This window comes from Suricata suricatta, chromosome 9 (genome assembly GCF_006229205.1).
Source record: "Suricata suricatta isolate VVHF042 chromosome 9, meerkat_22Aug2017_6uvM2_HiC, whole genome shotgun sequence".
NCBI classification, from domain to species: Eukaryota; Metazoa; Chordata; class Mammalia; order Carnivora; family Herpestidae; genus Suricata; species Suricata suricatta.
Window position 1 is genome coordinate 100,396,499 of NC_043708.1, and position 24,803 is coordinate 100,421,301.

Here is a 24,803-nt window from a genome sequence, read left to right on the forward strand (position 1 = left end):
CTTTACTTTAAAGTCCAGTTTGTCTGATATTAGTATGGCTACTCCTGCTTTCTTTTGGCTTCCAGTCGCATGATAGATATTTCTCCATCCCTTTACTTTCAACCTGAAGGTATCTTCAGGTTGAAAATGAGTCTCTTGTAGACAGCAAATAGATGGATTTTGTTTTTTTACCATTCTGCTACTCTGTGTCATTTGACTGGAGCATTCAGTCCATTTACATTCAGTGTTATTATTGAAAAATGTGAGTTTAGAGTCATCGTGTTCTCCCTAGAATTCATGTTTATAGTGGTGTCTCTGGCACCTTGTATTCTTTGCAACATTTCCCTCATAGAGTCCCTCTTAGGATTTCTTGTAGGGCTGGTTTGGTGGTCATGAATTCTCTGAATTTTTGCTTATTTGGGAACATTTTTATCTCTCCTTCTGTTTTGAATGACAGGCTTGATAAAGGATTCTTGGCTGCATATTTTTTCTGTTCATCACATTGAAGATTTCCTGCCATTCGTTCCTGGCCTGCCAAGTTTCATTCGATAGGTCTGTGACCACTCTGATAGGTTTCCCTTTGTATGTGAGGGCCCTTTTATCCTTAGCTGCTTTCAGAATTCTCTCTTTATCTTCATATTTTGCCAGTTTCACTATGACATGTCATGCCGAAGGTCGATTCAAATTATGTCTTAAGGGGGTTCTTTGTGCCTCTTGAATTTGAATGTCTATTTCTTTTCCCAGATTTGGGAAATTCTCAGTTATAATTTGGTCTAGTATCCATTCAGGACCTTTCTCTCTGTCTTCCTTTTCAGGAATTCCTATGATATGGATGTTGTTCCATTTGATTGTATCACTCAGGTCTCGAATTCTCCTTTCCTGCTCCTGGGTCAATTTCTCTCTCTTTTTTTCAGCTTCCTCTTTTGCTATAACTATATCTTCCAATTCACCTATTCTTCTCTCTGCCTCATCAATCCTTGAGGTGGCTGTCTCCTTTTTGTTATTCACCTCATTTAAAGCCTTTTTTTAACTTATCACACCTATTTCAAAGTTCCTAGTCATTGTCTCAGTTGCTTCTTTGATGCTTTTTTCAACCCCAGCGATTAATTTTATGACAAGTTTTTTAAATTCTTGATCCGGTATGTTGTCTAGATCTGCCTTGAGCAGTTCTGTGGCTGTGACTTCTTCCTGGAGGTTCTTCAGGGGAGAGTTCCTTCGTTTTGTCATTTTTGCTAGTTTTCTGTCTCTTGTCAGCTTTAAAAAGCTCATTTAGCACTGTGCACCTGTTAATATTGCTCTGTTAAAGGAGGCTTATTGACTGTCCAGGGCCTGTCGTTTCAGGAAATATTCTTTTAATGGTGTCTCTCAGTTTCTCTTGTTGTGCCTTTAAATATTTTATTTCCCTACTCAGCGATATTTGGGACTTGCCATCATGCACACTTTGGCTTGTTTCTTGGGGTAGCCCTAAGAAGGAAAACAGACAGACAAACACAGAGGAAACAGAAGCATACAAACGCACAGACAAGTCAAACAAACAAATTAAAAGGAAAGGAAGGAAAGAAAATGGAGAGGAAAGTGACAAAAAGAAGAGAAGAAAAAATAAATTACAAATAAATAAAGGGGGTCAGAGACAACAAAGCACAATGGATAGTCTAAAAGTGTATGACCAGTTGAGGGGAGAGATAAGGATGAGATACAGGAGAATATATCTGGATTGCAGGAAAGAAAAAAAATGAGGAAGAAAGGAGAAAGGAAAATAAGGAGTAAAAATTTTAACAAAATTTAAGTAAAAAAGGTAATAATAATAAACAATAAGTACAAAAAGAAAGAAAGAAAGAAAAAGCAGCTTCCCCTTGCAGATAGGCGTGGTTTGGTGTGGTAGGTCTGGAAGCTGCTCTCAGAGGCTTTGCCTTGGTGGCTGCAGAGAGTAGAATGGCGGCATGCCAAACTCCACTGGGACTAAGCACTATAGGCCACTCTGAGTCCGATCTCCTTTGCCGCAGCTGAGCCAAGTTGTATTTTCCAGGCCCGCCTTGGTTCAAAGTCCTAGTCCATGCACTTTTATGCTACCACAGATGAGATGTACTTGCTTTGGCAGCTGGCTTCTTAGGGGGAAGGATCAGTTTCTCTTGGCTTAAGCCGGGATTTGCACTGCCGCTGCCTGAGGTGAGGTGTGCTGCCTGTGGCGAGGTGCGCAGCAAGAGGTGAAGTGCCCACCCTCACAGACACCTCTGCGGATTCCCAGCCCCCAGTCAGGATAGCGATCCCCTTGGGGGAGGGATGAGTTTCTCTAGGCGCCAGCTGGGATTCGTGCTGCTGCTGCCCAAGGTACTGGGCGCTGCCGGAAATGAGCTGCGCACTCCTGCAGCCAGCGCCAGATCTGGGCTCTACCGCCGCTAACTCCCTGCCGGGATCGCATAGGGGTGAGGGCTGTTTTTTCCCTGTTGGCACCTGGGATTTGGGATTTGCATGGCCAAGGCTGGGGGCAAGATGCGCCATGGAAATGAGGTGTGTGTTCCCACTCCCGCAACCGAGGTCGAAGTGAGCGCTCCTGGCGCCACCGCCGCAGTCACTGACTCCCGGCAGGATGGCACAGGGCTGGAAGCTGTTCTTTCCCTTGTGCCACCCAGGTTTGGGATTCGCGCTGCCCGGTGGTTATATATGGAGTGAGAGGTTTTATCTCCGAGAGCGGTTAAACATTCTTTATCTCTTCCCCAGAGACAGTACTATGAACGTGTTCAGTTTCTCTTTCTCTTCTCTTTGTCTCTTGGGCTCCACGTGCTTGCCCTGTGTTGGGCTGGGGCTCCCACCTCCCCTGCCCGTCTCGGGCTGGCCCGTTTTCCAATCTCCCCAGTTCACACTCACTCCCTCAGGTATCTTTGAGGTTGTCTTCTTTCTGGAGTCCGTATTTTCTCCTTCCACTCTTGCAGATGAGAGTAATGTCCTTCTCAGTTCGATAGATGGGGCAGACGAAGTTTACAGAGCTCCCTTCCTCTCTGCCATCTTGGCTCCTCCACTATCAGATTTTAAATATTAAAAACTGTTATTTCAAAGACCTCTTGGGAAAAAAATACATCATTGATCTTCAAAATAAGGGAAAATACTTTTTAAAATTAGGAAGTAGTCTTAGTGTTCAGATTACCCGTCTATCTGTGTGTGTGTGTGTGTGTGCACTTTTTAACCAAAATTTAAACTCTGCTGTCATTAAGTAAGTAAATAATATCATCTAGAGTATGTCTTCTGCTTCCTAGATGTGACTACTGACAGTTTATGTGTCTGATTTTTATATTCTGGGAACTAACAGTTCTGTTTAGACCATTCACCTGTGGCATGCCCTATATAGATTTTACTTGATGGATTTGTGTATATTAACTCTGTCTCTTTGAGATGTAGATAACTTTTAGATAAATGGTTCATACTTTCATTATTCACTTCTCTGTATGGAACAGAAATGATATAATTCTCTTAAATCTCCTCTTAATACAAATAAAAATAATGGCAGATACTATAAATTAAGTGGCCTTGAATGTTGAATGTTGATGCTCAGAAAGTATCACTGTTTGGTTGTTTTGCAGGTTCTGGGCGAGTCAATGGCAGGGATTTCACAAAATGCCAAGACCGGGGACCTCCCTGCCTTTGGGGAATGCGTGGGGATTGCATCCAAGGCCCTCTGTGGGTTGACAGAGGCTGCAGCCCAGGTAAGGAACTGGCCCTCGGGCCCTATGATGCAGCCTTTCCAGCCTTACGGCCTGTGTCCTTTGCCTGTGTCCCTTAGTAGATACTGGGAGTCCCAGATGGGGGAAGGTTGCAGGGAGGGGGGAGTGTATGGGGGAGCTCCAGCCACAGCTGCTTCTCCAACCACCATCTTAGAGACCGGGGTAAAGGCAAAGGTTCCTGTGATGACTGGGGCATTTAGACAAAACATCAGCCACTTACTCCCCAGGAGCAGAGCAGTGAGACCCTGAAGACCACAGACCAGCATAAGGGTTCAGAGGCCAGATTTGGTTGTGGTTTTTTTATTCCTTTTAAGACCATTTTTACAGATGAGTTGTTATGAGGGGCAAACAAATGAGTATTACATAATTCATTTTCTCTCTGAAGCTTTAAAATTGCAAAAATCTTAGTCATGCGGTTTGTAGGATTAAAGGGAGAAAAAAATTAGATACTGTCCTGCAGAGACGTGATCAGGCGTGTTCCTTGCTTTTGTTCAGCTCTCCTGTGCATCTCTCATAATTATTGGGCTCATGTGACTAAAGCTTCAAAAATTGTCAGCACTTACTTTGAAGGATTTGTCATTTGACAATTTACCTTGAGCCTGAAAGATTTTACTGAACCAAAGGGAAACATTCCCTAGTTTGGGAGATGAAATTATCCTTATCTTGCCTCTCAGATCTCACAGGAAATGACTGAAGGTTAAAATTCCCACTCACAGATTCATTTTCTCCCTGTGATTTGACTAACCCGTCCAGAGGGTTTTAAAGAGAAGGCCTTCTCTTAGACCTCTTGTCCTCTTAGAGACCAAATACTGCCTTCCCCCCCACCCCCACCCCCGAGCCCTCTTACTCATTCTCCTTACTTACTCTTGGAAATACTGGCCTAAAATAAGGATGTGTTAGGCTGTGAGACCAGAAACTTCGTGCAGGGTAGGCTCCTGGGCTGACTGACCCAGCAGCTCCATGCTATCGGTCTACACCCACTTTCTTCTGCTCCCCCCATCTGCCAGTCACAGAGTCAGCTTCACACCACGCAGACTGGGTGCCCTTAGGCTCACAAGATGGCTACCAGCAGCACACAGGGCTGCCTTCATCCTTGTGCGTGCCCCATAGAAAAGCTTTCAGCTTTCTTAAGAGCAGAGAGGCTTCGTTCCCAGAAGCCTGCAGAAGACTCCTACCACCATCAGCCCATCTATCTTTAAACCCTCCCTGATGAGATTGTCCTGACCACCGTGCGCTAAGGAGCCCCTGAGAATGCTGCATGTGCCAGCCCGTCATCCCCTACAGGCTCAACTAGGAGCACAGACAATCTGAGCTGTGGTTTCCTTCTCCCTTTCCAGGCTGCATACCTGGTGGGCATCTCTGATCCAAACAGCCAGGCGGGCCACCAGGGCCTTGTGGACCCCATCCAGTTTGCCAGGGCTAACCAGGCCATCCAGATGGCATGCCAGAACCTGGTGGACCCCGGCAGCAGCCCGTCACAGGTAACCACGGGGCACGGGTGTGAATCCTTAAGCTGTCCTAGGTGGGTAGGAGACCGTGAGCAATGAGTAAAAAATACTGTTCTTTAGGAGCTCGCAAAGCCAGCTGAACTCAGCACTGCCAACAACTCAGTGGGGCCAGGGGTGGGTGGGGGGTGGGTATTGCAAGACGCAGTGAGCGTGCCAGAGTGTTAGTGCTTTGAAACGAGGCACTGAGAGGCATCAGGAGTCTCGTGATTTTATTTGGGTCAGAGGATGGAGGTGGAGTGCTCGTTCTGTGCTCGGCACCAAGGGTCAGCATGAGGCCCTAATCCCCTCTGACCCAGCACGCACTCCACTGGATAACGTTTGGAAGACAGGATGGTCAGGGTATGATGACAGGGCCAGCAATGCATGGGGAGCATGGCGTGAACTCAGAGGGGCTGTCAAGTTTCACTTTGCAGAGATGGTGGCACTGAGCCAGAATCCAAATCCAAAGTATGTAAAGGACACACAGAGGCATTTTAGGACTAGACTGTATATGTGACACTCCCCATGTGAGTATCATGGAGTCCTGTTCACTTAAGCAGCATGTGCTCAAGAAACGAGGTCTGGCCTGTAGGGCTCCTGGAGCAGCCTACGAGTCCCGCCGCCACTGTGAACCCTCTTACCAGCCTTGTTGAGGCAGGAGAAGGACCTACATTCAGGAGGCGATAGAGGGGCCTCTGACCTATAGCAGACCTGAGAGCTGGCATGGAAGGCATCAGGGCACCTGATGTCCCCACCTGTCTGGTAAAGGTCAAAGATGTGTTACCAACCTGAGCCAAGTGGACCAGGTGATTCACAAGAGCCCTTGGGGTTGGGGGTGGAGCCTGGAAGATTCCCAACCCAGATGCCTTAATCAGGTGCCCACAGTCCACCTGTGGACAAGGAAGGAGCTGTCGTACCTTGATGTTTATTTTCCTCCTCTAGACTGGGCTCCAGTGTGGTGGCCACGTACTGCATGTGACCATTAGGCATTCTCAGTGTGGCCAGTCCAAGTTGCAGTGGGCTCTCAGTGTAAATACACACTGGAGCTTAAACACTTGGTGTGACAAGATTGTAACGTCTCAAATTTTTAGATTACCTGATGAAATGAAATATTGTGCTTTTATCAAGTTAAATCAGTGACTGAAATAAATTTCTCTTATTTCTCTACTTACTTTAATTTTCTTAATGTTTGTTTGTTTTTGAGAGAGAGATAGTGTTAGTGGGGGAGGAGCAGAGAAAGACAGAGACACAGAATCCAAATCAGGCTCCAGGCTCTGAGCCATCAGCACAGAGCCCGACGCAGGGCTCAAACTCACAAACTGCAAGATCATGACCTGAGCCAAAGTCAGATTCTCAACCAGCTTAGCCACACAGGCACTCTTCTACTTACTTTAATGTGGCTACTAGAAAATTTAAAATTTCTCATGTCGTTTACGCTATACTCCTGTTGGGCGGTGCTGGCCTAGATCCTGGACCATGTGCCTCCTGGCTGGCCAAGGGTCCTGAATCATAGCTGCCTGCATCTCCTTTAAGACTCTCTGGAGGCCAGCCCTCTCCCATTACTATAGCAGCACTTCCTTTCCATTTGTTTATTCTCTCTTGCTGAGTAATTCTTGTCCCATGCTTTCTTGGAGTGGCTTTGGGGCAGTGGAGCTAGACATGCATGTGGAATTAAATGAGACTTAGATAGATATGTGAGCTGAAGAGGAATCCAGGGCTCCAGTGCTGGGTGGACTCCTTTGCCCTGAGCATGGGTACCCTAACCCAGGTCCGTGCTTCGCAGGTTCTGTCTGCGGCCACAATTGTCGCCAAGCATACCTCAGCCCTGTGCAATGCCTGCCGTATCGCCTCATCCAAGACAGCCAACCCAGTGGCCAAGAGGCACTTTGTCCAGTCAGCCAAGGAGGTCGCCAACAGCACTGCCAACCTGGTGAAGACCATCAAGGTAGGTTATGGAACTGAGACCTTAGTGACCCCTGTGTCGCCTGTGGCTGAGGGGAAAGGCGTATGCGGGATTTAAGCTCTGCTCTGTCCCCTAAGGCTGGTGTCTTGTGAAGCTTAACTTCTGATTCACCTCACTGAAGAGGAGTCCCTTCCTAACGGAGATATTTATCATGAAAAACCAACAGCCTTGGTCTCCACTAACCTTAGAAAATGGCAAGGTCTCCACACATGCATGAGAAGCTTAGAGGGCAGAAATTGGGAAGAGTTTGGCTGTGAGGCATTTCTTGGCACTATGTTTGGGTAGCAAATACCCTGTGTTTACTCAAACAGTGAGCTGATGTGGGTGGTTTTGAGCTCATTAGCTGCCAGGAATTTCTGGTAGAGGGTCTGCCATTTTTGGTAGCTCTGTTGTGACCCAGAGAGAAGGTAGAGGAGAGAAGGGAATGGGCAATTGTGGGGCAGTCACTTTCAAAAATCAATTTAAACCAGCCTTTAATCTCTATTCTGTTTATACTTGTTTAAATGGTTGAAGCAGAGCACCAATTTTAAAATAGAGTATCCCACGTTTCTACCAAGATCATCTTTGTATTAAAGGCCATGGACTGGTTGGGGGAGGAGCAGGGGCAGTGGACCCTTATGCAGAAGGAATTGCATGCTGGCCTATCGTATTTATAGGTGGGAGGTAAAGTCACAAATCTAGCCTGCCCTGAGCTAGGACCAGTCCACAGCTGGCAGCCAGCCTTGTGGGGGAAAGAACCATGGCTGGAACAGTAGACCACAGGCAAAGAGCCCAGGACCCTCCCGACCCCCCATCAAGCCACCAAAGGAGGCTGTCCTGGAAGGTGGGCCAACAGCTCAGTAAACCCTCATAGGAAAAGGGAAAGCCACTGGAGGTTAATATTTACTTAAAGATTGTCCCATTCATTGAGGTAGGGTAAGCCCTGGAGTAATGGGACTTTCCCCTGTCCCCTCCAGAGGATACGGTACACACCCCTCATTTTCCTGGCACTAGGCAGAGCCACTTTAATCACGTGGAGAAGTCTGTCCACAGGGCGAGCCAGCCAGAAGCAAAGGGGAAACACAGCAAGAGCAGGGGGCAGTTAGCCCTGTCAGCAGTTTCTTGGCTGTCAAAACAAAGAGCCTGCCTGAAAATAAAGCCTGCCCATGTGAAGACAATAATGAGATAGGCTGGAAACAAATTAAAGCTGTGACCAGGTGCCCCTGTGATACAGAGCAGCAGCTCACCTTAATTACCATCGTAGTTCATGGTGTTAGAAACTAAGAAAGCTTCCATTTTTAACTGTTAGGTTTCTATAAAGCCTGTTCCAGGTGTTTTGTATTACTCTTCAATTCATACAAACCCCCCTGCCCCGCGCTTGTCACCCCCCATTTTCCACTCAGGACACTAGATGCTAGCGGGCTAAGTAACTTTCCCAAGGTGACCCAGCCAGGACATGGCAGATGGGAATTGCAGCCCAGATCCCGGAGCCCCTGCTCTTTGTACTCTCAATCCTGCTCTCACCCTGGCACACTGTTCAAATCCAGACTAACCTGGGAAGCAACGCCTTGGTGTGTTTACACTACTTGTGTGCAAATTGGGGGTGGCAGGGATGAAAGACAGCAATAAAGTTGAAGGGAGTGACATCATCAGTGGTTGCTGTATGATTGATTGACTTAAGTTAAACTTGGCCATACTCTGATCATTAGAAAACAGACTATATTTAGACAGACCAAGAGAGGAAAAGAAGGAAGAAAACTGTTCTATTGAAATTCCTGGGATCCTTTCTTTTCTGTCTCCTCCTGGTATTAAGTCCTGACCTATCTTTGTATAAAGCGTCTCCGCTAAGATCTCCCCTTCCTTTCAGATTCTCCTCACGGTGTCAAACCCTCTTTGCGATTCCCGGCGGCAAATGAGCTCTTGTGATGGCCTCAAAGACAGGCCTGTGCAGAAACATCAGAGGAGGGTACAGCGGGATTGTTAGGTGGGGAAGATGAAGGCTTCATCTCTGTGAGCTCCCTGGGAATGCGTAGCAGGTGCACAAGGAACAGAAAGGAACCGAATGCCCCTCCACTGGCCGAAATGTGCTTGGTTTTGCAATTCCCCCAGGGGAGGGGGGGCAGGGTTTGCCAGAGACAATGAGTCTTGTTTTTAATTTACTCGGGAAAATAGTCGTGGTCATCTCCCTGCAGCTCGCTGTCCTATATACGGAACATAGATTTCCCGTTTTACGGAAGGGTTAAAAACCCTGTCAGACAGCAAAACAAATGGATATTTAATCCCCTAAAAGTTTAAAAGACAGCTGCCCTCCTGGCTGCAGTTTGTTCTAAGTTTTAGGCTTCTGAGCACTTCCCTTTTTCTTTCACCATGAGGATGTGCTCAACCCTAAATCCCAGTTGTCACACCTCTATAGGCACGAAGGAGGGGGACCCAGCTGCAGGGACACTGGGGACCAGGGAACAGACCCCTGCCGCAGGCTGTCAGCACTCTAAGACTGTGCGCCTCCTGGAATCTTACACCACTACCAACGGCGTCCTTTAAAATCGCAAAGCTCGGCCCAGCAAGAATAAATTATCTGCACCTTCCTCCCTGGCAAGTTCTCTAAATGCCAGACACATTAGAAGCACAAAGACCCCCTACCCATGGCCGCTGTCTTTCCACCGGTCATTCTTTCTTCATTCAGCTTTTCTTTCTTCATTCAGCTCATTACCTAGTCTTAAATCACCGGTGTAAAGTGGAACACTGTTTTAAATGTGTAGTCACTCGAGTTTCGGTGCTGAGTAGAAATTGTACAACAGCTTTCACTTTTCTGAGAAGCTGACGCATGGCCTTGTGTCTCACAGCGGAGTTGAAGCTCGGGTTTTCAGATTAAGCATTTCCAGTGTCTCCCAGAGATGCCGGATCAATCTCTCAATAATTGATTTTGATCTTCTTGGTCATCCTTATGATTGGATTGGTAAAGTAGATTTGGTTTCGTTTTGTTTCGAAGGAAAGTGGAAAAAACTTCTTGGGTTTCTCTTACTTTTTATTGCCTTTCTCCAAGGTCAAGAGAGAAGAGAGCCAGGGGTCAGAGGCTGTGGTTTGAGGCTTGAGCTAGGATAGCATGCCAAGCTCTGGGTATTGGTTTTATCCTCTAGAACATTAGGGATTTGTGATTAAGGTACTAAGTCTTTAAGGTCTTAAGGTGAATGTTTGATTCTGGTAGACATGCAGAAATGATTTCTCGCAGACTCCTGTGAGATTTTGCTCACATTCAGAGGAGTTGGCCCAGGGGTCAAGGGTGTCCTTGTCCTGATGGGGCCTAGGCGTTTGGCTCAGTGACTTCACCCCTTCATTGTTGCAATGTGTACGAAATATTCTATGACATGGAATGTCTACATGAAAACCGTCAGGTCTACTTAGAATCTCACCAGTGAACAGATTTGCATGTTCAGTTGACTTGGGTGGCTCAGTTATGCCCGGAGAAGAAGAGGCATTCAGGAAGGACATAGTATCTATGTAAACCATCCTTTCTGATGCTAAGTGCTACCTCCAGCTGAAATAGCTTTTCCTTTTTTTTTTAATGTTTTACTTATTTTGAGAGAGTGTGAATGGGGGAGGGGCAGAGAGGACACAGAGCATCTGGAAAAGCCAGCTCTGCACTGACAGCTGCGAGCCCAATGTGGGGCTCGAACTCACGAACCGTGAGATCATGACCTAAGCCGAAGTCAGATGCTCAACAACTGAGCCACTAAGATGCCCCAGCTTTTTCTTTTTGAAAATGAAAAAAAAAAAGTGGTAAAATGGTTGATGTAGCTTGGAACACTGTTCCGCATTATTCAGGGTCCTGTCGCATGAATAGCAATGGGTTGCATGTGATTTTAGTGCCCAGGCTCAAAAAATATAGATCCGTTCTTCACCTGTTGGTACAGTTTTTGAAACTGCACAATTAGAAAACTGCTTCTTGGGATTTAGCTCGGCTCATCATCTTTCCATTTTGAATAATAGATTCACATAAAGGTTGCTGGCTTGATCAGATGTCTGCCTTCCTAAAAGGCTGAAAAGGTTGTGGAAGGTAGAAGAGGGGTTGGGAGGAGTGTGGGGAGGTAAGAACAAGAGGCATGAGCATCCCTGAGGGGAGACTTGGCATCTTCCATTGAGCTAGAAGCCACAGCATCCTAGCCAGAGGCAGTGTGATTGGTCACTGGTGTGGCTGGGACATAGACCCCTCTGACACCGAAGTCCACTTCTGCCATCTGCCTGCTACGACGGTGTGCCTATGCTGGGCCTGGGCCTGCCTGGCTCCTGATGTGTAGTATCCACCCCGTCTCCCAGTGTATCCTCAGATTGCTCTAAAGGCTGGTGGGGCCTGAGCTCCAGAAGTCAACAATGTTGACAGTGCAACAAGATGAGTATTACAGGACACCACGCAGGGCACTGGTGCTAACTCCACATTTACTGGGCACATGAGTGGCAGTTAGAATGGAGGCCATGTATGTGAGCCAGAAATGTGAGCAAGCACAGAGGGCTGCACCCAGGTCTGGAAGAATGGTAGAATTGGTGAGGTTAGAATAGAGGTCATTGCCTATGGATGAGCAGAGGCAAGCCATGCATGGTATTAGTAATGATGGTAAATTAGCTGGGCTCGTGGGGATTCCTCTGAAAACGTGAGCATGGTGGATGCCTAATTATTGTCCCCCAGCAGCCAGAGCTTGATTAGAATGTAGTTGTTATTCAGAACTAGCCTTTAAAGTGTACGTGCCCGTCTACCCTTGCCTTCCTGAAAACTCCAAACGCTCTCATCTCAGATCTGGTTTCTTTCATAATGCTGGTACCTCTGGTTTTTTGTTCGCTAATCGTCTCAATTGGTTTTTATATATTGCTCATAACAGTTGAATTATAAGTTTAATTGAACATTTAATAAAGAAATTGACGTTCTTCTACAAATATAACTGCCTTTTCAAATGTAACCCTTTGCCGAGAAGAAGGGATAGCCTCACTGGTTCACAGTTCTAACCGCCTTGTTCTCCAGGAGGTAGGGTCTGGGTTTGGGGAACCTCGGATCCAACTGTTAACGCTTTGTCATGCAGCCTGTCATGGATCACAAGCTACATTCCTGGATTCTCCTCATCTGGGCCGTTAATCAGCAGTGTGACTAATCAATCACTGCCACTGTGTTACTTGCTACTATTTTTTGAAAAAAAGCTATTGAAGCTGAAGATGGATAGACAGGAAACATGTATCATAGGAATAGAGCTCAGTGAACTTAAGTTTAATACACCTAGGTAGCTATCGCCAGATCAAGAAATAGAACATGGCCAGCCCCCAGAAGCCCTTAGTCTTACCTGTTCTGAAGGGTGACCTGACTGCTAACTCCTTAAATTAGTTTCACCTCTTTTTGTACTTTGCATAAATGGAATCATTTAGTAAGTACATTTCTGTGTCTGTCCTCTAAAAATATTAATGTTAGTTTGATTTACCAAGATTGTTGGAGGGAGTTCTAGTCCTTTCCTTCGCGTTGGATTTCATTTTGCTCATTTCAAAATGGTGGATATAGAACCCCTACCTCCATCATTCATTCAGGAATATTCAGGTAAAAGTTAGAAAACGTTGAAAGTGCTATTCAATGTAAAGTATGTTTATAACTTGAGAGGGAATAGACTTAGAGTGAAAATGGAGGGGAAGAGCCCAAGGGTTTTAGTCTGAAAAGTGGGGAACAAAGTGGTTCAGCTCAAAGGTCGTATGAGTGGGAAATTGATGGACGTTGAGGTCAGCTGCCCTCTGAGCCATGTATTAAACTTTATTTCTTATAATTGCTAACTGGTTCCCTCTACTTGATCTCTTCAATTAGTTACTTAGGAATTCACCTAACATTTTCAGTATTCCCATGAAACCACGTTACAGTCCAAGTGGTATGTGCATCTCAATGGGATAATGTCTCTGTGTTTTCTTCCATCAGGCCCTGGATGGGGATTTCTCTGAAGACAATCGCAATAAATGTCGCATTGCCACTGCACCCTTGATCGAAGCTGTGGAGAACCTGACAGCATTTGCGTCCAACCCTGAGTTTGTCAGCATTCCCGCCCAGATCAGCTCCGAGGTAGGGATCCTGGCAACAAAGGTAATATTTCAGTCTTTGGCTAGTTTATGTGGCACTAAATGAGCATGAATAATTAAGAGCTCCAAAAACCTGTCTTGTCAACATTGTTGTCGTCGTCAATGATACTATGTGCCCAGAGTTGATAAAATTCCAGGTATGCACATCTAAAGTGGCAATGCCTTATTTTTATGTATTGAGAAAAATCTCTATGCTTAAGTTTGGGGCTGATTCTTCCCTGGTATGTGCCATACCTAAAAGTGATATTTAAGGGCACGTATGGACCCAAGTCCCCACCATTCAGGCTCTGTGTGAACCAGCCTTCATGGTTTCCTAACCTCTGTGTCTCTTTCTGAAGAACACAGGTAGTACCTTGGGAAAGAACAGGACCTTCCAGGACCCAGCTTGTTCACTTAAGCTATGCGTTCTGCCCTTCACCCTTCTGCTGTTTGCCCCCAGGGCTCCCAGGCACAGGAACCGATCCTGGTCTCGGCCAAGACCATGCTGGAGAGCTCATCATACCTCATTCGCACTGCACGCTCACTGGCCATCAACCCCAAAGACCCGCCCACCTGGTCTGTGCTAGCCGGACATTCCCACACCGTGTCTGACTCTATCAAGAGTCTCATCACGTCTATCAGGTTAGTTTCTCCTCTAGAAATTGCTGGAGGCCTGCATCTGAACAGGGCAGAAGGGAGATAAACCCAATAGGACTTTGATTTTACAGCGATGTCCCTGACCATTATCATCATCTTTTTGTGTTATCTCTTTGGGACCAGTGGTAGCATTGGACACAATAGCTAACTTACACACTTATTCTATGTCAGGTCCTATTGTGGACATTTTACCTGTATTACCGTATTTCATCATCCCAACAACCTTGTAAGGTAAACACTGCCGTAGTCCCATTTTACTGATGAGAGAATTCAAGCAGAAAGGCCTTAGGGAGTATTTTCACAGTCGCCCCCAGGCCTGATATTTCCAGTCCCACTCCTAACCACTGTACTACATTGTCTATACCTAGGGCGTAGGCAGAGACACCAACACCACTATTTATTCCACAGGATTTGAGGTTACCTTATTTTGCTAATAGGGCTAAAAGAATATTCTCGGCCCCACAATGACTCTGGGCATCTCTGAACCCCTTGGCAATTGAATGAACCTGAAAATCCCCAGAGTCAATATAACGTCTCTGAAGTTGGCCGAACACCCAAAAGGATAGCATGGAATGCATCCTTTTCTTTTAGTTACACTTGGCTTTTCAATTGCTCTTGAAATTCAGCACCACAGTTCTCTTATTTAATGCCTTACAAAGCAAAATCCACTAAATATTTGAACACCTACCACAGGACTCTGTAAATAGTATATAATGTAGAGAGTATAGTATGTTTACAGTGGAAATCGCCCTGACCTTATTTTAGTACAAAGGTTTTTATTTATAATATTATTTATAGTATCAATTTATAAATATTCATGTAAGCCAGTGAAGTGCAAATTGTTTGATTAGCAGTTAGGCCTCACCAGCCTGCAATGAGGAAGAGCATCCTATCCTTCTCACTAGAAACAGAGTCAGCACAAGTGTTAGATTAAGAAATGCATGGGCTGTGCAGAGAGGCATTCCCAAGCAAGAGTCAAGGGTTTACTCCTTTTTTTTTTAAATGTTTAATGTTTGTTTATTTTTGAGAGAGAGAAAGAACTTGAGCAGGGGAGGGGGAGAGAGAGGGAGACACAGACTTTGAAGCAGGTTCCAGGCTCCGAGCTGTGAGCACAGAGCCCAGCGCAGGACTTGAGCTCACAAACTGTGAGATCATGACCTGAGCCGAAGTCGGACACTTAACTGACTGAGCCACCCAGGTGCCCTGAAGAGTCACTTCTTAAATAAAGCAATCAAACATGGTAGAAAGTAGACAGGGCTCCTGCCCCACCAATGTTGCAGCAAGTTGTGGGACTTGAACCCCAAGGAACCTCTTTGACCTGCCATGTCTGTTCCAGGGACAAGGCCCCTGGACAGAGAGAGTGTGACTACTCCATCGATGGCATCAACCGGTGCATCCGCGACATTGAGCAGGCCTCGCTGGCAGCTGTGAGCCAGAGCTTGGCCACAAGGGACGACATCTCTGTGGAGGTAGGCTGGGGCTCTGTGGCTGGATCCGTGGCTTCTGGAAAGGCTAAAGAACCTCCGCATCAGGCTTCAGAGCATGGGCAGTGGGACTGAACGCATTGCTGCATTTTGTCACTGAAATACCTTCCCCTGGAACCAACCTAGGAAGTTTTGGGATGGTTTGGTGAAGGAACATGCATACTGCTGGACTGGAAATTACAAATAGGGCTGAAATTGGGGAGAAAATGATCAAAGTCTGATAAGAATGTTTCAGTAAAGTGAGGTCAGCATGTTTGGCTTAACACATCAGTAGAGCAGGCTAAAGCATGTAAACTTTGAATGTTTCCCTGTTCTGTTTTATCAGTGCACTTCTTGACTACCGGCCATATTTAGCATTAAACTCTACATATTTGGTCAATTCAGAGATCAAGGATTCTGCCCTAAGTTACCCATTATCCAGCATTGGGAACCTTCTGCATTATATATTTTTTCATGTAGCTTTTGTGCTCATTTCTTTTGTCTGCAATTTTATTTTCATTTAAATTCAAGTTCCTTAACATACAGTGTAGTCTTGGCTTCAGGAGTAGAACCCAGTGATTCATGTCTTACGTAGGACACCCAGTGCTCCTCCGAACAAGTGCCTCCTTAATGCCCATCACCCATGTAACCCACCCCCAGCCGCCTCCCCTACAGCACCTCTGTCTGTCTCAATAGTTAAGAATCTATGGTTTGCCTCCCTCTCTATTTTTATCTTATTCTTCCTTGCCTTCCCCTACGTTCATACAGCCACTTGGCCCCCTTTTGCCAGTTTTTCCAAAGTTGAGAATAGTATTTTCCTACCTGCCTTCTGTGATTTTTTTTTTATTCTGTTAACCTGCCCAAAGGCCCTTGATTTATACTTCCTTCTCTCTGTCAAAACTGCCAACACTCAGGAGGTGCTTAATAAATATGGATGGTCTGTTTACTGATCTGCCCCTCACTGCCACCGAATTCATCAACAATGAACTTTGCCCGCTGTCTCTAAGCAGTGAGCCTAGAGTTGCTGTTGCTCATTTTTATTAATAGAGCTGTCGATTGTACTCTAGCTTTATCTTCCTCCCCCAACGCCAAGAAAAGAAAGAAGAAATATTCTCACCCTGTGCAGAATGTTAGAATTACTGTCAACCTGTTATTAAAGTGAGGTTATGCATACAGAAAAGTATGCATGTCATAAGCAAGCCTGCAGCTTGATGAATTATCACCAACTGAATACACTTCTTAGCGCCAACATCAAGAAACAAAATTGACCATCACCTTGGTACCTCGTGTCCCTCCCCCCACCCTGTTTTCACCACCCCTCCCAAACCTATCCTCTGTCTTCACTTCCTCCCTGGGGAGAAAATCCCTCCCTTTGAACTGTGTGTGCTCCATACTTATATCATGTTTATTTTAAGAAGCCGTCTATAATAAGATAACATTGCTGGAATGTTCTTGCATTCTTGACTGTAATCATATTATAAGGAGAAAGATGATGATGAGCTACATCAGACCCTTGGAAGTTTGGAGGTGTCTTTCTACCTCTGCCTCTCTCTTTCCTTTTTTCCCTCCAGGATTTTGTTTTCTCTTTGGCTTATTAGACTCTTCTTGTCATTGAGTAACCCCTGCTCACAGGCCTCACAGGTTGTATGCCAGAGCCTGGGCCAGAGCTGGATTTCCAACAAGCAGGACGTTGTCACTTTGTCAGGGTGTCAGGGGGTACCCTCTTCCCTGCTGGCGTGTGCTGCCCCAGGATGTCCAGTGTTCTGATCTATTAATCCTGAATCTTACCAAGCGAAACTCCTAGCAAGATTCCTACATATCTGATCTTTCTCGCCACTAGCTACTGGTGACCGCCTTGGGATTCCCCGTGTCCCTCACGCGGCCGCATCATCCCGATACTCAGCCCCATCTCTTTACAGCAGGAGTCCAATTCTTCTCTCAAAAGCCATTTTTCATATTTGTGTCCACATCACCAAATACGATGCCGAGAGCCTGTGCTGAGCTCAGCCAGTAACTCATCTGGTGTCTTCACAGTGTGCTGTCTCAGAAATGGTCCTACTGATCTCATTTTTACCTCACCCTTCTTGCCCCCGCTTTGAGGAGTTCTTAGTTTTGAGGACCCCCAAGCCCCAGCATTGGCTCTCACCATTTGGACAAAGTTGTCTTCCATTCTTGGAAGGGAAATGTTTTGTATTTCCAGTAACTATGCTGAATAACCCAAAGTAAAGATACCAGCAACATCACTCAACACCGTGGTTGGCATGAGTGAGGAGGAGCCAGAAGAAAAAGTATTCTTTGGACCTGCCTTGTGTCATCCCTGGGTAGAAGCTTGGGAGGCTATGGCCCAGGGGAGCTGAGGGTCCCCGGGAAGGGCAAGGTGGAGCGGTGACTATGCAGTTCACTCAAGTGAGCTTTTATCCACTATGGATACAGTGGGTATTTTGATATCCATTTCTCATGGCCTCCTGTGTCTTTCATAAGGGCCTTTATAAATCCGTGAGGCTATGTGGTAAACTGCCGTGGGGTGAATTTGACAGCTCTCCCTCTGAATCAGGCCCTGCAGGAGCAGTTGACTTCAGTGGTCCAGGAAATCGGGCACCTCATCGATCCCATTGCCACAGCGGCCCGGGGAGAAGCAGCGCAGCTGGGACATAAGGTAACACGCCCGGAGAGGACCCTGCTGGGCGTGCGCGCAAGAGACAGGTGGGGGGCGGTCACCGATCACTGCCGGAAACTGGATCGTTTTTCCCTAGAGTTCAGGCGGAAACTCGCGTGAAGGCTTTGTGGTTATGGGCAGACTTACCAGCCAACAAGACAGCACAGTGACATGTTACTCCTGACCTCCTCTGGATAAGCCAGAGACTAAGGCTGACATCTCTAGTCTGCTTTCTGCCACCTTTTGTCCCTGGCTGGCTAGCCTCACCCTCCCGTGTTTAGGGGTACATTTTTCTTCCGTGGCTTCTAAGAGAGTGCCTGTTTTCATACATGAGGGAGCAAAGCAAACTTGGAAACTTCACCCTAGATAGCCAGGCCTCCCGGCACAGCCCCTCCAAAGGTGCCCTTAAACTGAGAGCTCGTGTGCACGTTGTATAAAGGCTGAATGCTATTTTGCCTGTTTGGAGCTCATTTTGCAGATCTTTCAAGGATAGTTGGCTTGTCCAGCAGCCTATGCCTCTGCAGAGAGAGGGCAAAAATTGAATTTTTAACAGCCTCCAGGGTTTCCTAGCATTTATCACTGTGACTGTCAGTATCGATATGTGTAGCAAGAGAACCCAGTAGCCAAAATCTTTTCAGCAGGTATTGATTTTAGAAAATCTATATTGTTGCTTTTTCATACGGTGGAACAGGTGAAGGGCCTACTAAGCCTCCTGCTGGTTCTAAGGAGAGGTTTTGAGATTTAAAATGACCAGGGTCCCTCTACGCTTTCAAATGTGGCAAATGTCACTTCTCAGGTGACTTCCTTTATAATGAAAAGAGGACTTGTCCACTTGTCCACCTGTGTGAAGAGGTTTGGAGGAGGTGGGGGGCGGAGGGGGGCGGGGGGGGCGGAGCAGAGGCTGGTCTGGAGGCTGGAGCTCTCCTGGCCCGGCTGGGCGACTGCAGCCACTGCCTGAATGGTGACTGCTATGGGGAACTGAGTTTGGCGGAGAATCCAGGCTTGATTTCAGCAGTTATTTTCTATTTCGGACAGAATTTTGTAAGAAAATCTATCTAGAGGCGCCTAGGTGGCTCAGGTGGTTAAGTGTTCGTATTCAGCACAGCCCCGTGTTAGGCTCTGTGCTGACAGCTTAGAGCCTGCTTCGGATTTCAGATTCTTTGTCTCCTTCTCTCTCTCTCTGCGCCTCCCCTTCTCTCTCTCTCTCTCTCCCTCTCTCTCTCTCTCTCTCTCTCTCTCTCTCTCTCTCTCTCTCTCTCTCTCAAAAATAAAAATTAAAAAAAGGAAAGAACAAAAAAGAAATCTAGACTTTGAGGACAACAGATCTTGTCCCTGCAGGTATTGGTGTTAGTCTGGAAGATTAACTCCTACATCTGTGGGCGGGATCAAAAGAAAGAGAATATATTTGTGTCACCTGCATTACAAACTTACTCTTGGCCCTTTGGCTAAACAAGTCTCACTTGCTAAAAGAGAGTTCTGGACAAAGGAAGCCTCCAGCCCTCCTTCCAGAGGAGTCTTGGACTGAGAGTTGATACCTACGTGGTTCCGATTCTTCATTAAGACACTCAGATAGGGGCGCCTGGGTGGCTCAGTCAGTTAAGCGTCTGACTTCGGCTCAGATCATGATCTCACGTTCGTGGGTTCAAGCCCCGTGTCAGGCTCTGTGCTGACAGCTCAGAGCCTGAAGCCTGCTTTTGATTCTGTGCCTCCTTCTCTCTCTCTGCCCCTCCCTGCTCATGCTCTGAATCTCTCTGTCTCAAAAATAAATAAAACATTTTTAAAAAATTAAAAAAAAAAAAAGACACTCAGAGTCCCAGATCAGCTGCACTTGGAAGTGATCCATGCAAGTTCTCAGAACCTGCATGTATTAGTTTCCTGGAGCTGCTGTAACACATTACTACCAACTGGTGGCTTCCATCAATGGAATTTAATCTATCACAGAAATCCAAATTCAAGGTGTCAGCAGGGCCAGACTCTGTGGAAGCTCTAGGGGAGAATCCATTCTTCACTCGTCTGGTTGTTGTTGTTTTAACTTTTTTTAAGTTTACTTATTTTGGGAGAGACAAACACAGCACAAGTAGGGGAGGGGTAAAGAGGGAGACAGAATCCCAAGCAGGCTGTGCACTGTCAACACAGAGCTTGACACAAGACTCAGACTCACAAAACTGTGAGATCACGACCTGAGCTGAAACCAGGAGTCAGATGCTTAACTGGCTGAGCCACCCAGGCCCCACTTCTTTGCTCTTCTGTTGGTGGCTTTTCGTGTTCTTTCACCATATCCTGCTAGTCTCTGCCTCTGTGGTCACAATGTATCCTGCTCTTCTCTTTGTCTTCCTTTCTTCTGGTTCTTGTTAGAATACTTTTTAATAGATTTAGGACCCACCCAAGTAATCTAGGATGACCTCATCTTAAGATCCATAAAGACATCTACAAAGACTTTTTTTCCCCCCCAGTAGGATCGCATTCACAGGTTTCACGGATTTGAACCCACTCTGCCACCCTAGGCCTAAGGAACCCACATCATGTACCAAATATTCAAAATTCTGTGTTATTTTAACTTCTATGCTACCCCAGGTAAGGATATTTCCTCTGCCATGTCTCAAGAACAGAAGCCATTAGAGTCTTTGCTAAGCTCCCTAAATACCGGGAAAAGCACATCCTTTCAAACACCTTTGTCCACAATACATGAAGAAGAATGCCATGTAGCCTTTATCAGGTGCCTACTACATGGCAGGCATTGTGCTGCATGCGTTGACGTATGCTAATTTAATCCTTCTAACAATCATACAGAGCTTAGTGCTATTATTAATCCCCGTTTTATAGAGGAGGAAACAGAAGTTTGGTAATAGGAAGCAGATTGCCTAAGATTTCTCATTTAAGGAATTGACAGCTAGAATTCAGACTCAGTGGCTTCTGAAGCTAGAGCCTCTCTCTCCATCCCCCAGCCTAGTGCCTCCATGACAGCACCAGCTCGGTTGTGTTGAATTATTCTTAGCACACAGCAGCCCTTGACATTTTACAGTTGCATTGATGAAATGTACTTTTAAAATTAAAAAGCAGAAGTGCCTGGGTGGCTCAGTCAGTTATGCATCTGACTCTTGATTTCAATTCAGGCCACGGTTTCGTGGTTCGTGATATCACGCCCCACATTGGGCTCTGCGCTGGCAGGGTGAAGCCTGCTTGGGATTCTCTCTCTCCATCTCTCTCAAAACAAATAAATAAACTTAAAAAAAATTTTTTTAAAGAAATTTACAAATGAAAATAAATAATAAATAAATAGAATCTAGAAAACACGTAAGATTCTAACGCATTAAACGTCTTGACCCCTCAAGTACATACAGGACTCATCCTGAGCCCTGACCCATCAGTGTACTGTGGTTCCCTTTGGTGCAACACCAATACCCTTCCAGGGGAAGAGGGTGAAATCCAGTGCAGATGTGTAGGGCTGATACCTGGAGTTGTGCAAGCTGGTCGTACACAAAGGTGTTTGGGCAACGCGGAGAGTGGGGCCCAAATCCAGCCAAGTCGTGTGCCTTTGCCTCAGTCATGTCTGACTGATGGGTAGGGAGCATCTTTAATTCATCCAACGCATAACAAAGGCCAGCGACAGCGCTGCTCATGTGCTTTGAAACCATCTGTAAGAGAACTTTTATCGAGAATAAAAGAATAGATCCACGTTTATTGCTGGCTGATGGTCCGTCTCGTTGTGAGCTCTAATGACCTTTAATATTTTGGATTCCTACCTTGGCCCAGCCACCGCCAACCCCGTGATCCGCGTCATTTCTGACTCAGGGACTGCACAGCTCAGGAATGGCCTTCTTTCCTGTGGCCTTTTCACACTCAGTCTTCCTCCATGTAATGGGAAGAAGCATTAAGGGTCAGTGCTGGCTAGATGTTTGAACTCAAATACACTTAATGGAAATAACTTAGCAGTTCGTAACTGGCCCACACAGTGAGCGGGATGGAGAAGTGTGGTCAGTGCCATTGTGTTTTAGCCGAGTGGAAATCGATGGTGATATCTGAAGCAAGTACAGTGAAATGTTAAAATCTGGGATTCTGTATCCTAGTAAGTGGGTATTACTGTATTATTCTGGGACTTTATTTTAAATGCTTTGCAAAGCAGCAAATACCAAACAATAAGCTTCTGGGGCACCTGGGTGGCTCAGTCTGTCGAGTGTCCAACTTCAGCTCAGGTTGTGATCTCACGGTTCATGGGTTTGAGCCCTGCATCAGGCTCTGTGCTGACAGCTCAAAGTTTGGAGCCTGCTTCAGATTCTGTGTCTCCCTCTCTCTCTGTTCCCCCTCTCCCTACTCACACTGTCTCTCTCAAAAAAAAATAAAATAAAACATTAAAAAAAATAAAATAAATAATAAATAAATAAATATGGCTCTGCAGCACCGGGTGGGTAGGCTCTCATGAGCACAGAAGCAACTTGGTGTTACTTACTGGAGAGGCTGAAGCGGGAATAGTGGTTAGCCATCTGACTAGGCTTTTTTTCTCCTCCTGGACTGCAGAACATCTAGGGCAATGTGAAATAATTTTTACTTTTATTCCAAATCTCTGGCTAGGTCAACAGTGCTCCGGGTAGAGGGCAGTTGGATTGACTTCCTTGAAACCCTTTGCTCTCAGTCTTCTTTTCTCAGGTCCTTGGTCCCTTGTCCCACTCCTGTCCCCCTTTCTTCTGAGTTCGGAAGATGCTCATCTCTGGTTCTTTTGAAAGCTGTACTGTTTGTGAGATTAACATTTATAAAATGCTCATGCTCAGCTCAGGATCACAAAAAAATTCCTTAACACTTCTGCCTTGACGAGAGACGAGATGAAGAGCTCCCCAGAGAAAGTAAAATCCAACAAGAGTTCATTAACGAGCAAGTACTTTTAAAAGTAACATTGAGTGATGAATAGATCTGAGGCTCTAATGTATAACATGAGGACTATTATTCATGATAGTGAATTATATTAAATAATAGAAAAAAAACAAAAAGTAAATCTCAGCCTGTGAAAAGAGCAAAGTAAATTTCAGCACGTCTGTCTCTCCCTGTGCATCATCCCGTCCCTCTCCTGGCTCCCTCCTCACCAGTGGGGGCCCTAAAGGAGACACATGTGATTACATGATGTATCTATGGCGGTTTTTGTCTTAAAAGGTGACACAGCTGGCAAGCTACTTTGAGCCCCTGATCTTGGCTGCAGTTGGCGTTGCCTCCAAGATTCTGGACCATCAGCAGCAGATGACCGTGCTGGACCAGACCAAGACGCTCGCGGAGTCTGCCCTCCAGATGTTGTATGCAGCCAAAGAAGGTGGAGGAAACCCCAAGGTACCGTTCAGGATCCGGGAACTCACCTAGGGCCACAGAATCCATGACACCTTCCTCCATACTCTGTCCCCAAGGAAAACACTTCCAGTTCCTGGTTGATTGTGTTTAATTTCCCACGCAAAGGTGGGAAGTAATATTTGATTGGCCTTCCCAGGGATCTTTATGAGGAAAACCAAGAACTCTACGGGATGAAAGCTTATTGAGAAGTTATTTTTTCCATGACAGAAGGCGCAGGCCAGCATCCTTGGGAAAGAAAAAACCTTGTGTGGTTGATGGCAGGAATAAAAACTAACACCTGCCAGGCACCCGCTCACTAGTGACCCCTGGCTTTCTCAAAGCAAAGCTCAAGTGTTTTCCAGTGAATGTTATTTCCATTCTTGGGACTCAAGTTCAAAGCAAAATGTGATGCAAAGTGACCCCTGACATGTGTTTCTATTGCCTTGGGGACAGAAGTTTAATATGAAAATCTCCCTTACTAGTTTGCTGACGGAATGTTTCTACAGCCTGAAGTATCACCCAGCTGCTAAGTGACCAAAGGTGGTGACAGCATGCCATCCTTCAGGGATGATACTTGTGTCAGGGTGATTATTTTACTTGTGAAACCATCGTGTACGTTGAGAGAAGGTCAGAGGCTCCTCCTGCTCCTGGTACCTTCTAGCAACTGCCTCCGCATAGTCAGTCCAAACTTAATGGGTCCTCGCTTAAGTACACTATGTTGTGGGAATACTGACAGAAAGATTTGTGTGGGGTACTTGCCTGCGAGCTGTAGGAACCCATATCATGTGCGCACCCTTCTTGTGCACTCTGTTGTATTTCTAAGGTCTTCATGTGGACAGCACAGCCCGGAGGGAGGACTTTAAATTAAGAAGCAGATTCACACATTTGTCATCTCAGAGCTCACAGTTACTGAGTGCTGACTCGATGTCACCTCTTACACCTTATATCCTCTTGATATTTAGTCTTCATAAAAATCCCATGGTGTAAGAAGGTTCCGATTGTCCAGATGTGGAAACTAAGACTGCTTAGGTGAGTTGTTGCACATCACAGAAGCGGTGGATGTGGAGCCAGGACTGGGCCCGCACTCTGTGCCAGCACAGGCCGACTGCCCTGCAGCAAAGGGGAGAGAGTTCGGGGAAAGTTGCAGGGAAGAAGCGACATATGGCAAGTTGGTCTCAAAAAAAGAAATTACCTGATACGTAAGGGTGGCCAGAGGCGTGCTAGGAAGAAGGAACAGCACATGCAAAGGTGTACGTAGGGTTATAAAAGGATTACAGTGCCTTTAGAAAATATCACACAGTCTGGTGTTGGTGGAATGTGCAGAGAGTGGGGCCTCAGGGTAAGAGGATAGACTGGACCGTGTTGTGACAGGGTTTTCTACTCTCTACAGAGGCTGGGCTTTATTGTAAGCAGTGGGGGGTGGGGGGACAACCCCACCAGAGTTTAGAAACACCGTTCTGGTAGCAGCACACATAATATCTTAGGCTGGGGTTTTCGGTGTGCAGTTTTTCCAGTCAT

General features: G+C 46.1%; 1 protein-coding gene across 3 annotated transcripts in view; it reads left to right on the plus strand.

The window, feature by feature from the left end:
* Positions 1–24,803, plus strand: part of TLN2 (talin 2) — a 368,445-nt gene that overhangs the window by 265,777 nt on the left and 77,865 nt on the right. For all 3 annotated transcript variants that reach the window (XM_029951031.1, XM_029951033.1, XM_029951032.1), the window contains 8 exons: positions 3,555–3,677; positions 5,033–5,176; positions 6,966–7,127; positions 13,063–13,203; positions 13,660–13,841; positions 15,193–15,325; positions 17,874–17,975; positions 23,118–23,288. In XM_029951031.1, the coding sequence (XP_029806891.1) occupies positions 3,555–3,677; positions 5,033–5,176; positions 6,966–7,127; positions 13,063–13,203; positions 13,660–13,841; positions 15,193–15,325; positions 17,874–17,975; positions 23,118–23,288 (1,158 nt within the window). The remainder of the gene's footprint in view (positions 1–3,554; positions 3,678–5,032; positions 5,177–6,965; positions 7,128–13,062; positions 13,204–13,659; positions 13,842–15,192; positions 15,326–17,873; positions 17,976–23,117; positions 23,289–24,803) is intronic.